Source organism: Centropristis striata, chromosome 2 (assembly GCF_030273125.1).
Source record: "Centropristis striata isolate RG_2023a ecotype Rhode Island chromosome 2, C.striata_1.0, whole genome shotgun sequence".
Lineage (NCBI taxonomy): Eukaryota > Metazoa > Chordata > Actinopteri > Perciformes > Serranidae > Centropristis > Centropristis striata.
In genome coordinates this window covers 18,410,577-18,427,058 of record NC_081518.1, presented here as the reverse complement: position 1 = coordinate 18,427,058, position 16,482 = coordinate 18,410,577, and the positions used below count along the sequence as shown (strand labels likewise).

Sequence of the window (16,482 nt, the reverse complement as noted above, 5' to 3'; positions counted from 1 at the left end):
CTCCTCCTCCTCTCAGAGAGGATCTTTGCTCAGAGTCGGACCTCCTCCTCCTCCTCCTCTCAGAGAGGATCTTTGCTCGGTGAACAGGATGGCAGGCAGCGCATGGAGGTCAATGGTGAGTAAAGTGTGTTTATTGAGCTGATAAAACATGGCGGAGGAGATAAACTGGTTATAAACTTTGTTAGTTTGTAGTTTTGTGTTTTGGCGGAAGTGTCGGTGTCTCCGGTGAGCTCCGGACAGAAACAACCGGCTCTAACCGCTGTTAGCATGTTAGCTCCCGATGCGTGCCCTTCAGCAGGATGAGCAGCTAGCGGAGCTAACGGCGGTGGAGGGGTTAATCACCGGGACACACCGTGACCTCCTGGTCTGGTCCCACCGGGACACCGGCTGAGGACCGGTTACAGTCCCGGTACCGGATTAATGAGTGCCTCACCGCCGTCAGACCGTCAGCCGCTCCGCTTCACTTAAACCAGACACTTCACCAAACTCTGTCCAAAGATCTATTGGTTTAAGGTCAACCTGCAGTTTGGGCCAAATCCTGATGTGACACCAAACAGTTGAAAGGTTCATAAACTAGTTGAGCTCCTGTTGGAGAGATCGGCGAACATGAAAGTCACTCAGCAGTTCGTGTTTGTAGGAAAGTTGTGATTTATTTGAAGTTAATCTGTCATAAATAAACAAATTACATTAGACCAGGAACACAGAACAGGATCAGAACAGGACATAGAAACTGTTTAAATATCATGTTAAACTGATATAGTAATTAAGAGTTAGTACATCATTCCCCCAAATGTTTTATGTTAAAATAATTTGTCTATGACTTTGTGAAGATTTGAGATTTAACGTAAGAACTTTTCCTGAAAAAAAAAAAAAAAGAATCACAACATATTAAGTAAATATATTTTTCTTTTATTTATTTGGTATTCGTTTTTTATCACTGCTGCTTGGCTGTCAGAATACTTATTGTTATTATTATTATTATTATTATTATTATTATTATTATTATTGTTATCGGCTGGTAAATGAAGGACAGTTTGTTGTTAACGTGACCTTCATGTGGACAGCTGGCCCAGGTGGTGGGGGGCACCAGGAGACATACTCTGGCCTCCTTCAGCAGAGGGGTGAGAACACACACACACACACACACACACACACAGTCCACTTTATTATTTATATTAGGTGATTATTAAAATGTTTCAGGCTGAAACCAAAAATTCTGTAATTATTATTCAAGTAATTTTAATTGGAAAATAAATAGTTTATATTGTTGTAATGATAATAATCACTGCGAGTCACTAACGATGCTGCGTCTCTGCAGATTCAGACTGTCACACTGATCCCCGGAGACGGGATCGGACCCGAGATCTCCACCGCCGTCATGAAGATCTTTGAGGCAGCAAAGGTCAGAGATCATGCTGTTTAACTCTCTCCTGTCCTCTCCTCTTTGCTCTGTGTAAACAGCCTCTCCTCTCCTCTCCTCTCTGCTCTGTGTAAACAGGCTCCCATCAGGTGGGAGGAGCGTAACGTGACAGCAATCAAGGGGCCCGGCGGGCGCTGGATGATCCCTCCGGACGCCAAGGAGTCGATGGACCGCAGTAAGATCGGGTTGAAGGGACCGCTGAAGACCCCCATCGCGGCGGGACACCCGTCCATGAACCTGCTGCTCAGGAAGACCTTCGACCTCTATGCCAACGTGCGGCCCTGCGTCTCCATCGAGGGCTACAAGACGCCGTACACCGACGTCGACCTGGTCACCATCCGGGAGAACACAGAGGGAGAGTACAGCGGCATCGAACACGTGGTGAGTGGACCAGAACCAGGACCAGGACAAGGATAAGAACCAGGATCAGGAGTAGGACCAGGACCAGGATAAGAACCAGAATCAGGACGAGGACAAGGATCAGAGCCAGAACCAGGATCAGGACAGAGCCAGGACCAGGATCCGGACTCGGTTAATAAAATGTGGAACTCGTCTTGCTGATGTCTTCTGATCAGCTATATATATATATATATATATATATATATATATATATATATATATATTAATCAATCAATCCGTGGAGTATGATATCAGTTAATCAATTAATAATCAGATAAAAAGAAAACTAACGCTAAATTTTATTTACATAATTTTATTCCCAAATGTGTTTTAGTGAATAATGATAATATTTATTAAAAAAAACACAGAACAAAATGTAACTAAAATATAATTAATGAGAATCAGTTTCATAAAGAACAGAAAGTTTGATTTCAGGTTCTCATCGTTCTTCAGATCATTAAACAGTAATAACAATAATCAACTCAGAAAAAATGTCTGAAAAGTCCTGAATGTCCTGAATAGTCCTGAAAAGTCCTTAAAGGTCCTGAAATGCCCTGAAAATTCCTGAATGTCCTGTAGGCTGAGTGTCCTCTTGTCTCTGTCCTCAGATCGTGGATGGGGTGGTACAGAGCATCAAGCTGATCACTGAGGACGCCAGCAGACGGATCGCGGAGTACGCCTTCGAATACGCTCGAAACAACCAGAGGACGAGCGTCACAGCCGTCCACAAGGCCAACATCATGTGAGTCCAGAGACGGGGACAGGGACAGACAGGGGGACAGGGAGAGGACAATAATGATAGTAATATCTGTCTCTGTCTCCGTGTCTCTGACTCCGTGTCTCTTTCTGTGTCTCCGTTTGTCTCTGTGTCTCCGTCTGTCTCTGTCTCCATCTGTCTATGTGTCTCTCTCTGTCTCAATCTGTCTCTGTGTCTCCATCTGTCTCTGTCTCCGTCTGTCTCCAGGAGAATGTCCGACGGTCTGTTTCTGAGAAAATGTCGTGAAGTTGCTGAAAACTACAAAGACATCAAGTTTACTGAGATGTACCTGGACACCGTGTGCCTCAATGTGAGTCCATCAGAAGTTTGACTTCTCCCCCAGTGGCACAATGTCCCAGAGGAGACTTTGGTTTGGTCCTTCAGAGAGTAAGCATCTTTATTTTTTTGTCTGTCTCTCAGATGGTTCAAGATCCGACACAGTTCGACGTCCTGGTGATGCCCAACCTGTACGGAGACATCCTCAGGTCAGTCTGTCCCCTCAGTCTGTCCCCCCAGTTTGTCCCTCTGTCTGTCCACTCAGAGACTGTCCCCTCAGTCTGTCCCCCCAGTTTGTCCCTCTGTCTGTCCACTCAGAGACTGTCCCCTCAGTCCGTCCCTCACCTTTCTCCGTCCCCTCTGTCTCTGTCCTCAGTGACCTGTGTGCTGGTCTGATTGGAGGACTCGGTGTGACGCCCAGCGGGAACATCGGAGCCAACGGAGTCGCCATCTTTGAATCGGTTTGTTTCATCAGATTCACATACCGTAGTTTTCAATATAATAGCAGTCCAATCATGACGAACCGGATATGCATTCATGATATGCACGCTCTTAAGGACCTCCAGCACTCATTGGTGCGGTTTGAGATTCAGCACCTCTAAGTCTCTAAGTGGACTGTCCCCTCTGGGTGGAGAGAGGTACTGCCTCAAGCGAAGAAGTTCGAGTGTCTTGGGATCTTGTTCAGCAGTGATGGTAGAACGGAGCATGAGATAGACAGGCAGTTTGGTGCAGCGTCAGCAGTGATGCAGGCCTTGGACCCGGCTGTTGTGGTGAAGAAGGAGCTGAGCCTGAAGGCAAAGCTCTCGATTTACCGGTCCATCTATGTTCCAACCCTCACCTATGGTCATGAGCTTTGGGTTGTGACCGAAAGAGCAAGATTGCGGATACAAGTGGCTGAAATGAGCTTCCTCCGTAGGGTGGCTGGGCTCAGCCTTAGAGATAGGGTGAGGAGCTCAGACATCTGGAGGGAGCTCGGAGTAGAGCCTCTGCTCCTTCATGTCTAAAGGAGTCAGCTGAGGTGGTTTGGGTATCTGGTAAGCCTCCCATTAGAGAGGTGTCCAGGGCACGTCCAACTGGTAGGAGGCCCCGGCGAAGACCCAGAACACGGTGGAAGGATTATATCTCTCGCCTGGTCAGTAAAATTAAAAGAAGAGGAGGAGAGGGAGGGGAAGCAGCAAGCAGCCAGAATGACGTCGCAGAAGCTCGTTAAGAAGAGTAAGAACTAATTGAAGAGGCACAGTCCTCCTGCAGCAGTTTCTCCCAGCTGCAGAGATGGACTCTGCAAATTGCTAATAGGCTAACAGTTAGCTCTGTAGCAGTACAGTGTGTATGTGCTGCTGCTGCAGGAGGTGTTCACTTAGCGATCTCTGTTTGTTTACAACAAGTACTCTGTGCACAGTTAGCAATGCCGGTTAATTAAAGATCGCTATGTTTATGATAATTAGCCATGCTGCATTGTTTTGATCAGCTGCTGATGTTGCGCAGTTAGCGACGGCGGCCACAGTTGCGTCTCCTGTGTTTAATCCGTCGTGTATGTGATCACGGATCACAGTCGAAACTGTTGCTAAGCGATTACCAAACGTCACCTCCGGGGTCTCATTAATCCCTCTGGTGGATTTTATTTTTTTATCTATCTTATTTTAACTTTTATAAATTTTAGTTTTAGTTTCAATTTGTGGAAGAAGAAGTTTATTAAAAGCCCATGCCTACATCATGCATATAAAGAGTTATAATAAAACAAAACAAAAACAAAATGCATGAAAAGTCTGTTGGTCCAGTCATATATTTTGTCATTGTAGTTTTGTTAAAATCTCGTCTTGTCTCGTCTCGTCTTGTGAGCTAAGAGTATCTTCACACCCCTAATGACTAGGTAAAACATGATATTAACCCCTCAGGTGCACGGCACGGCGCCAGACATCGCTGGGCTGGACATGGCGAACCCGACCGCTCTGCTGCTGAGTGCCGTCATGATGCTGCGCCACATGGGCCTCCATGACCACGGCCACAAGATCCAGACGGCCTGCTTCGACACCATCAGGGACAAAAAGGTACCAGTCACACAGGGACCAGCATCAGGGGCGGGCGGGGGGGGGGATCCCAGGACTGGAGTGTCTTTGAGCAAGTCACCTAACCCCCACAGCTCCCTGGGCAGTAATGGGTTAAATTCAGAGGTTGAATTTCCCCACTGACCCTGAACCTAACACACTGACGAGGAAATAATCATACAGAGACACGATTCACTCAGTTAAACTGTGATGATTTAATATGATATTATTATTTGTCCGTGTGTGTGTCCAGGTGCTGACCAAGGATCTTGGAGGAAACTCAAAGTGTTCAGAGTTTACAGCTGAAATCTGCCGTCGCATTGAGGACCTGCCCTGAAAACACGGAGCTGCGGGGGGGAGTCTGCTCCTCCTCCCTCTCCTCCTCCTCCCCCTCCATCTGCTGACCCCTCCTCCTCTCCTCTCTGCAGTATCGATCAGCTGTAGTTTCTGTATTTACATAAAGAAGAAAATCTGTTTTTCTTCTGTGAAGCAGCAGCAGGTGTGAGGAGGTCGGGCTTCTGCGGAGGGGCGGGGCTTCTATAGAGGGGGCGAAGTCTATGCGGCTGCCCGACCTGTTAACATGAAACATTCACAGCAAACATACGCACAAATTCACATGACCAATTCAGAATGAAACTGTTGGAGGATTGTTTTTACTCAGAGTACCATCGATATTATTAATAACAATAATAATAATTATTATTTTATCAGCTTTGTTTTCTGGAGATTTGCTTATTTTTGTAACGGTAGTCCTGTAGCCGTAACTTATTTATTTTTTGTGTATCAGCTGCCTCTCTGCATCTCGCTGCTTTAATACCTTCATCAATAAAAAGGGCTGTTTGAAAGATCACACGGATTTGATTTATCTTTTAACAAGTGTATGTGTGTATTTATAGAAATATATATGTATTATTTAACTATGTATTTATAACTATATAGATATATATATATTTATGTATATTTATATTTATATATATATATATTTATATTATATATATATTTCTGAAGCTTCAAAGACAACATGTTTATTAATGCACATAAAAGGAAGATAAATGGTTCATTTATTCACGTGTTACGACTCAATAAATACATGAATAATAAACCATTAAATGTATGTACAAAAATATATATATCTATTTATGCAGACTTTAATGATTTGATATTTCTGAATTACAGAATGAAATGAAATAGTCACATTCTATCACATGATACTGTAATTTATAATATAATTTTGGTACATTTAACAGCAAATTGGTTCATTTTTCAAATAATTTATTTGACTTTAGGAAAGACAAACATGAATATTTTCACACAAACCGTTAAATACGTTTAGAATAAAGTAAATGACTCAAAATGTTTCATCAGTTCATAAAAACATTTCAATTTTTCTTTTTGTATTTTATTGTGGTGGGTAAAATAAAAACAGTCCTTCTTTCCTGTTACCGTCAAAATTAACCTGTATATTATTATCATTATTATTATTACTATTAATTTTTTATATTTTCACCGCCGCTCCCTCGTGGTGACGTCACGTGGACACGCCCCTCGTTTCCGGGCTGCGTCAAGCTGTCAAGAGACCGGAAACACAGAGGTGTCCCCTGCAAAGTAAAAGCTCACGAATTTAGTCGTTTATTTAAAAAAATTTTTTAATTATTATTGTTAGATAGAGCGCATGCTGATTCTATTCAACTCAATATTTAACTCTAAAAACATTATTAATACAAAATATAATCACCCTGATGATGAATTATTAGCAGAGCATAAAGTCATTAATATTAATGTCCAGCTGCAACATTAATGGATCAATTATAAAAAGAATATTATGACACATAGAATCACAAATACATTAAACTTATATATTAATATAAATATATAAAACATTTGGAAAAATATAAATACATTTTTTGAAGTTTTGAAACATACTTTTTAACATGTAGGAATAATACAAATAAAATCAGTTCACACTGATTTATTGGTGATTTTATGTTAAAAGAAAGAAAAAGAAAATATATAAGAAATAATGATTAATAAATAACATATGAACACATAATGAATATTTTCTTGTATAAAATGATTTAAATATTTATTCTAAATGTGCTTATTTCTTTGTATTTTTCATTTAAATGTATAACTTATGTATATTCATGGAAGGCCTATATTTATTTATGTGTACATATTTATTTATTTAGTCTTCCTGCGCTGCGGGAAGTGTTTTATTGTGAAAAGCTCGCCCTGGATGTCTCGCGATGTGTTGTCGGTAGCTTTTTGCGGACCGTTTCCTGCTTCCTGTCGGTCTGTCCCAGTAGAACCAGCACCGAACCTCCGACAGCCCGGAACCGAGACTCAAAGCGGGCCGGAGGGTCCGTCACAGTCCCGGAGGGTCCGTCAGTCCGCCGGACCGGAACATGGCGAAGACCTACGACTATTTGTTCAAGCTGCTGCTGATCGGGGACAGCGGCGTCGGGAAGACCTGCCTGCTGTTCCGGTTCAGCGAGGACGCCTTCAACACCACCTTCATCTCCACCATCGGTGAGTCCGGTAATACCCGGTAAATACCCGGTAAACTCCTCCTCCTACAGGTGGAACGGGACACAGCTGACTGAACGGTGCGGATCATTTTTTCTGATCAGCAACAAATAGAAACTAGAATATATCTTTGAGTTTACAAACTCCATTCAGTGTTTCAATTAAAGTTCATTAAAACAAATTAAAGTTCATAACAACATGGACAGTAAAACAAAAAGTATCTAAAAAAAAAAAAGTATATAAAAGTAAAAAAAAAAAAATGGAAGAAAGAAAAATTAAAGTTGTTGCTAACAGGAAGCCACTGAGTTTCTAACATGAAAATTAAATTAAGTTCTCCGCCGCCCACTGTGACGCTCCGATCGCCGTACTTCGACATTGTCAGAATTGTTCCATTAAACAGTAAAACTTTTTAGTCATTGCACTGATCCAGTGTTGGAGGCGGGGCTCTGTTCATTCCTATGAACGTTCTTTAGTTGGCTCCTCCTGGGGGCGGGGTTTATCTTATGTCACAGTTTTCATAGAGCAACAGCGTCACAGTTTGTCTTTAATATTGAGACAATCTGTGCTCTTATTGTTTCTCACAGTAATATTTTTATTATTTCCTCCTCTGCGATTTATCTCGTTTATCTCTCAGTGTCTCCTGATCTCTGATCGTCTCTGTCTCTTTGTTAGTCAGTGATGATGAAGTTTAAGGACGTGAGATTATTTATAAAGCTCTGTCAGCTGCAGACTGATCACTGAACCTGGTGTTTATAATATTTATGAGGTTGTGTGTTTCAGACTGATGATAACACTGCAGACCCCAGACTGTATAAATAATACACAAACGGGCCACAAACCAATTTATAATAATAATAAATTGCTTTGTGGCCCGTTTGAGGCATCGAGTTCAGCGTTACACTCGCCTCCATCTTGTTTCCGATACAGGGAGCAGACCATATCTGGACTGTGGAGGAGGAGAGGGATCTGATCACTGACTACAGCCTCTACACCTCAACCTGACTGACTCATGTTAGCATTAACTGATGTTAGGTTAAATGTTGTTTACTGACCTGAACATTGACCAGCGACTCCTTGGAGTCTGTTAGTCCAACCAAACACTGAACAAGACATTTAATGAAAACGTTCAAATAAACATTAAGTGAAAATACAGTGAAAGGGTCAAAGTTATGAGACCAAACCGCGAAACGGCCTTTTATATATTTAACTTTATTGACACGTTGCCGTGGATACGCATTGTTCTGCTACTCTCCTGATGACGGCTTGCCTTGTTAGCCATCTGTCAATCAAGGTAGCCACGCCCCAAAACATACGATTCTTTATTTTCTATTTTCTTCTAAATGGGGCCATTATTTGAGCTAATAACATCAAATTGTCTTGAAGATTTTTTACTAGCGATTGAGACCATAGTGTTGTCCTAAAAAAATTCTGAGGGAAGAAATCAAGTGAGAAGTTTTCTCATTTTGTATTGAAATGAATGGACCCAAATGCTTCTGCACCTGTCAGCACCGCCTGCTGGAGTCTCTGGTAGAATGCAGCTGAAGGAACTTCCTGCCTCACTGCTCAGACCCGGAGGTTGCAGCCTGATTCAGAATCACATGTTCTGTCAGTATTTCTCCTCATTGATCCGTACGGGTCGGTCGGATAAAACAAACATCACAATTTAGTGTTGGTTCTGTTTCAGCACAGAGACACACATGCACGCACTCACCCACCCACACACACAGAAACATACAGACACGTGGTGTGTTTCCGGTGCATGACGGCGAGAAGCAGCGTGTGTGTCGCTCTTTTGTCTTCCTGATGGAAACAGGAAGTGTCTTCTTCTGTCTGCACACTGCTCTGTGTGTGTGTTTGTGTGTGTGTGTTTGTGTCTGTGTTGCAGCTAGTTATAGACATTATGGTGACCTCTGACCTTTATGTTGATGCTAAGCTAACAGTTTTTGTTGTGTCAATCGTTTTTTCTTCATGTAAAAACGAAAGAGCATGTTCGTAAAAAGTTCCTACAAAATAAAAGCCTCAGAGATCATTCAGACCTGTCTCATCAGTGATGTCATCAGGTGGTTTCCTCCCAGTTCAGCTGTATGAATGTGAAATGAGTTCCCACAATCCTCTGCTGCTGTGGACGGACAGAGGACGCTCTGTCGCCGTGCCGACCGGCATCCCATGAGAGTCAGCTGACCTCTGACTGTGTGTGTGTGTGTGTGTGTGTGAATGTATTTAAACAGACAAAGACTCGTCTATAGGAGCAGAATGGAGCAGAATGAGCCTGTTAATCAGTTTAATGTCAGAGTGACATGTTTCAGGCGGGACCGTTGGCTTTCTGAGGTCGTTGACCTCTCTGCACGTTTCCGTAACAACCAGCGGCGCCTGGTTTCACTTCCTGATTACAGAATAAAAGCAGAAAGAACGAGTCAGCTGTTTGTGATCAGTTTCCTGTTCAAAGTTCATCAGCTGAACCAAAAACATTCAGATTCATTTTTATACTTAACTAAAATAATTATTGATTTAAAACATCAACAGAACACAAAGTTTAGAGATTTCTATCTATTTATCTCTGTAGCTCTTTATCTCTGCAGCTTTGTATCTCTGCAGTTTAATAACGACAATGATTGTTGCAGTTTTGTTTTGTAGTATGACTTGGAGGATTTGTGTGTGTGTGTGTGTGTGTGTGTGTGTGTGTGTGTGTGTGTGTGTGTGTGTGTGTGTGTGTGTGTTGCTGGAGGACTCTGTGGCAGGTCGAGCTGTTCAGGGAATCAAACCGACGCTGTGAGAGTCGGTGTGAGCTTCTGTTTCCTCTGAGCAGGAAGCAGCCATCAGACTGTCAGACTTTGCTTCCGCAGCTTTGTGGAAAACACATTTTTTTTCAGATTCAGGAAGTAACGTTTCGTTAGAAATGTGTCTGACTTCCTCACAGAGACACACCCAGTCAGCTGACAGGTCCAGAAATAAACACACACCCCAAGAGGGTGGAGTTAACCACGGCAGCTGAAAACCTCCAGGATGCTGCTCTGATCACTAATAATAATGATAATATTATTAATAATAATAATAATTATGATAATAATGATGATGATACTAATAATAATAATCTGATTCATCTCCATCTAGGTGGAGTAGGTGTTGCTGTCCTGCAGCAGACTTTTCTGTGTTTCAGCTGTTTCTTCTTTTTGTTTTTCAGGAATCGACTTTAAAATACGAACGATCGAACTGGACGGAAAGAAAATCAAACTTCAGATCTGGTGAGTCCGTCGATCAACACGCTGATCAATAAATCAGCTGCTTTCACTCTAACGTGTTAATAACGTTAATAACATGTTAACATGTTAATAACAGATAACATGTTAATAACACATAATAACAAATAACATGACGATAACATCTTATTATTGTGTTAATAACAGATAACATAATAACATGACATGTTATTAATGTGTTAATAACAAATGATAACATGATAACTGTAAGAATGTGTTAATAACATTGTAATAACATGTTCACATGTTAATATCATAGTAATATTGTGATCATTTGTTAGCATGTTAATATCATGTTAATAACATAATAAATAAAATGTTGTGATGTGAAATAAAATAATAATTATAAAATTACATGTTATTAACATGTTAATGTAGTGACAATAACATGTCATTAACATGTGAATAACATGTTATTCTGTTAACATGCTATTATGATTAACATGATGATAACATGTTATTAATGTGTTAATAATGAGTTGATAATGTTAATTATGTGTTATTATCATTATAATACGGGGTTGACTGGGTGTCTCTGTAGGGACACGGCGGGACAGGAGCGGTTCAGGACGATCACGACAGCCTATTACAGAGGAGCTATGGTAAGCCCCGCCCCCTGCTGCATCTAAGATGACATGATTTAAATATCAGAAACTGACTTAAGATTTACTTCACATAAACTTTGTTTATGCTTAAATATGATTTATCAGATAAACATTTAACTTTATTATTTATCATCTAATTTATGATGTCACTTCCTGTCTGACATCACTTCCTGTCTGTTGCAGGGCATCATGCTGGTGTATGACATCACCACCGAGAAATCCTTCGACAACATCAGGAACTGGATCCGCAACATTGAGGAGGTAGGCCACGCCCCCTCTGACATCATCACATGATTAAACAGGAAACGTGATGTCACCTTGCCGCCACCTGGTGGCCAATCAGAGCACCAAATAAAGTCACATGATTAATTTATTGATGGTCATGTGACGGGTCATGTGACTAACAGTAACTCTGTTCGCAGCACGCCTCCTCAGACGTGGAGCGAATGGTTCTGGGAAACAAATGTGACATGAACGACAAGAGACAAGTGTCCAGAGAGCGAGGAGAGAAGGTAACAAACCTAATGTATATAATGTTATTTAAATATCAAGAGGGATTTAATATATGTGAATAAAAAGAAACACAATCTATATTATAATAAAAATACATTTAATTTAACTTAAATTAAATAGAACAAGAAACTTTAAATATTTAAATTATTAGAAGATGAATACATGTCATGATAATTATAATAATTATATTAGTGTAAGTTCTTCTAAATCAAACAGATTTCTTCAGATTAGTTTGTGATTTCAGAGAAGAGTTTAAAGAATCTGACTGAAGTTTTCTTCTTGTCTTCTTGTTCAGCTGGCGATCGATTACGGGATCAAGTTCCTGGAAACCAGCGCCAAGTCAGGCATCAACGTGGAGGAGGTGAGCCACGACTCAGTGCTTTATTCATGACTCGTCACTTTATGTTTTGTATTTTGGAGAAAATAAGAAAATATTTTGATGTTTGATTTTCCTGTGCAGGCCTTTTTCACACTCGGCAGAGACATTATGACCAGACTGAACCGGAAAATGGTGAGTTTATTCCAGAAGAGAGGCAAACATAAAGATGAAGTGACTTCACACAGAAAATGTCAGCTGTTTAAATATAATAATCTCTTCATCCAGGATATGTCTATTTTTGTGAAAAATGGTCAAATTTTAAAATGCCTAAAAATGCTTCAAATTGGTTAATTATACTCCGATCATACATTTGGTACTATAGTTTGTCCAAAAATAGCAAATAATCCTAAAAATGCTTCTAATGGTTCAATTATAGTCCGTTGATAAAGTACTTGTATATTTTGTCAGAAAATAGAGGAAAAACACCAATTATAGGATGTCCAAAAACAAAACAAAAAAGTCATAGTAAAGCATGTTGATTTTTGTCAAACATGCTCAAATTTAAAAATGGCTAAAAATGCTTCAAATCGGTCAATTATAGTCTGTTGATATATATCAGACCATAATTTGGACAGAAATGAGAAAAACACCATATTATTGGATGTCGAAAAATGACCCCCTCAAAAAAAAATCATACTATAGTATGTTGATTTTCGTCAAAAATGGTCAACTTGTTGATACGTGTAGTAGTATAGTTTGTCCAAAAAAAAAAACATATTACGGGATGTCCATAAATGACCTCAGAAAAAATTCATACTATATAGCATGTCAATTTTTGTCAAAAATGGTGAAATTTTAAAATGCCTAAAAAGGCTGCTAATGGTTCAATTATAGTCTTTTCAAAAAGTAGTAGTATATTTTGTAAAAAAAAAAAAAAGAGGAAAAACACCAATTATGGGATGTCCAAAAACAAAAACAAAAAGTTATAGTAAAGCATGTCGATTTTTGTCAAAAATGGTGAAATTTTAAAATGCCTAAAAATGTTAGAAATGGGTTGATTATAATCTGTTGATGCATGAGGTAGTGTAGTTTGTCCAAAAATAGCAGAAAAACACCATATTATGGGATGTTCAAAAATGACCTCCAGAAAAAGTATACTATAGCACATTGATTTTTGTCAAAATGGTCAAATTTAAAAAGGGTTAAAATTGGTCAATTATAGTCTGTTGTTACATATTTGACCATAATTTGGACAGAAATTACAAAAAACACCATATTATGGGATGTCCAAAAAAAAGAAAAAAAAGAAATCGTAGTATAGCATGTGGATTTTCGTCAAGAATTATCAAATTTCAAAATACCTAAAAATGCTTCAAATTGGTCAATGTGTATGTTGATATGTATTAGACCATAATTTGGACAGAAATTGCAAAAAAAACATCATATTATGGGATGTCCAAAAAAAACGTCACTGCTGAAGGTTTTTAAGGCAAACACCAGTTATATTACAGCACAGCCTGAACACTTTATCCAATTTGTTCTTGATTTTAACACTGAGATGTCCAAACCAACAGATGACATTAAAGGAAAGTACAGACTCAATAAAATAGTCCTGTCTTCATTAAAACTCTGCAGCTTTCTTAAAAAGAACAGACGCTGGTTTAGATTTATATTTATATTTATATATATATATATATATATATATATATATTTTTTTTTTTATTTATATATATATATTTATATATATATATTTATATATATATTTATATATTTATATATTTATATATATATATATATATATATTTATATATATATATATATATTTATATATATATATATATATATATTTATATATATATATATATATATATTTATATATATATATATATATATATTTATATATATTTATATATATATATATATATATATATATTTATATATATTTATATATATATATATATATATATATATATATATATATATATATATATATATATATATATATATATATATATATATATATATATATATATATATAAATGGTATCGAGTATCAAATATTTTCCTGAGTATCGGTATCGAGTTGAAAATGTTAGTTACTACGCCGAGTTATGGTGTAACATGTTCTTGTGATTTTATTTTAAATGAATTAAATGTTTTTTTTCTTTCCTGCAGAACGACAACAACCCTCCAGGAGGAGGAGGAGGGGCGATGAAGATCACAGAGGCTCGCTCCAAGAAGAGCTTCTTCAGGTGTTCACTGCTCTAGCTGCTCACACTCCTCCTCCTGATGCTCCTCCTCTTACTTTGTCACGCTGCAGGATGTGTCTTTCTCCTTCAGCAGATGACTATGCAGCGTGATGAAGATGTTTTAACAGAAACACCATGTGATGAAGGTGATGATGATGATGAAGATGATTTACATTTTTTTTACCAAAGCTGGTATGAAGTGGCAGCGATGTCTCACTCTGACGTGATTTTTTTCCTCTCATTTAAAACACAGACGGGAAGTTTTGAGCCAAAGACTGAAGATAAATGTAGGAAATAATAATAATTATATATTAATTATCTCATGATCATCATTTCTGTTTCTGACACATTAAACAGAGAAAACATTATTTGTTTCATAAAATAATTTGAACCCTGAAAAGAAAACATAATAAATGTAATTTATAATGTTTGTTGTCATTAATAACTCATTATTAACTTAATTACCAGTTTTAAGTGTGTCGACATCAAACAATCAATGAAACAGAACTGATTCTGATTATTGATCAGCTGTTTGTTATTGAATTTAGCAGCTTATTTACATAATAAGTTTTAAAAATTATTTAAATACGTTTCTGTAATGAAAGAAGAAGATTAATTCGATTTATTAGATCTAAAGTTCAGCTGAATATTTTAAACATTTCAAAGGTTCCTGAATCAGTCGTGAGGTGTTCGCTGCCTCCTGTAAAACTCAGTGTTTGTTTATTATGTGCTTCTGTTTGTGTTTTTATTAACTGAAGGTGTTGTTGATGCTTTTCTATATTTTTGTATTTTATCTTGTTGTTTTAACATGAAAAACAGCGAACAGCTTTTATTTTTAACATTCAGAGGAATTTTTTATGTTTGTTTGAATTGTTATTTTTGTATGAATCTGAAGGTTTATTCAAATGAACTGTTGTTTTTTTATATACAAAATATAACGTTTATTCACGCTCATTTAACAAATTGATACATTAAAATTATTATAAATTAATTATGTTTCAATAAATGAACTGTTTCCTTTATTTCTTTGAATGAAGAAAACACTGAAGCGACTAGAAAAGCGCTATATAAGTGCAGGTCCATTTACCATTTACTGATGAGAAAGTTTTAAAACATTTTAAATTGCATCAATAAATCCGAAGACAGGAAACAGAATTCTTCATTTATTTTATTATTTAGTTTGAAATCAAATTGACTCGTTTTGACTGTTGTTTACAGACTCACAGTATTATTATTGATATTATTATTGATCTATACTTTTTGTTTCAAAACTGATAATCAATAAGTTGACCGATCAGCTGATTGCGTTTCACACATTCAGAGTTTATTAACTCATGTTCTGTTTTTATTCTTCTCGATTAACTTCTGAATTAAGAGATGAAACAATCAATCAGTCAATCAAGTTGAAAATCTTGTCAGAATTCATAAAATAAATCTAAAATCAGTTCTGTATAATTTGAGCTGCAGTTAATATTAATGTTATAGCTAATCAGCTGGTCAATAACATTGATTGTTGAACTGTGATGTTGCTCTGCTTTGTTTTGATTTATGTCTTAAAATGTTTTTATGTTTCAGCACTTTGTAACTAAAACATCGCTATGCAAAAACACATTCAATGTTCCTTATTGATTAGATGATCGGACGTATTGATCAGATGTATGGATCAGATGATCAGACTATTGATCCGAGGTATTGATTAGATGATTGGACATATTGATCAGATGATCAGATGTATTGATCTCTTCACACCAAGTCAGAAACCTGTTTCGTGTCTTTAATAAATGTTTTCTAGAGGTAAACAGATGAAGGTCGCACCGCCGGATGTTTGAACATTTTCTACTGAATAAACTAAAATATTAAGAATGAAAAGATGATTTGGTGTGAAAAGATTTAACTTCCTGTCAGGAGAATAAAAGATGAGCTTAATGTGAAAATCATGTTTCATTTTCAATAACTGACAGCACTGCAGTGACCTTTGACCTCCGATCTGTGATGTCATCGCAGAGTCAGCTGATTGTACAATAAACAACTTTTCTATCAGCTGACTGAGTCGTTCCTACTGAAACTTTTAGCTTAGCTTAGCATAACTACTGGAAGCAGATGGAAACCATACAATA

General features: G+C 37.9%; 2 protein-coding genes across 2 annotated transcripts; both read left to right on the top strand.

The window, feature by feature from the left end:
* Window positions 1–25: 25 nt before the first annotated feature.
* On the top strand, window positions 26–5,747 carry LOC131992326 (isocitrate dehydrogenase [NAD] subunit alpha, mitochondrial-like). The gene is made up of 10 exons (XM_059357871.1): window positions 26–115; window positions 1,065–1,121; window positions 1,319–1,402; window positions 1,499–1,801; window positions 2,428–2,561; window positions 2,784–2,886; window positions 2,997–3,061; window positions 3,229–3,313; window positions 4,748–4,900; window positions 5,151–5,747. The coding sequence occupies exons 1-10, from the start codon at window positions 89–91 to the stop codon at window positions 5,232–5,234; spliced, it is 1,095 nt and encodes a 364-aa protein (XP_059213854.1). The 5' UTR covers window positions 26–88; the 3' UTR covers window positions 5,235–5,747.
* A 1,381-nt stretch (window positions 5,748–7,128) lies between these two features.
* Window positions 7,129–16,405, top strand: LOC131989650 (ras-related protein Rab-8B). The gene is made up of 8 exons (XM_059354946.1): window positions 7,129–7,426; window positions 10,605–10,665; window positions 11,222–11,282; window positions 11,469–11,546; window positions 11,708–11,797; window positions 12,094–12,159; window positions 12,259–12,309; window positions 14,292–16,405. Exons 1-8 carry the CDS (start codon window positions 7,303–7,305, stop codon window positions 14,382–14,384), a joined length of 624 nt encoding a protein of 207 aa, XP_059210929.1. The 5' UTR covers window positions 7,129–7,302; the 3' UTR covers window positions 14,385–16,405.
* The last annotated feature ends 77 nt before the right edge of the window (window positions 16,406–16,482 follow it).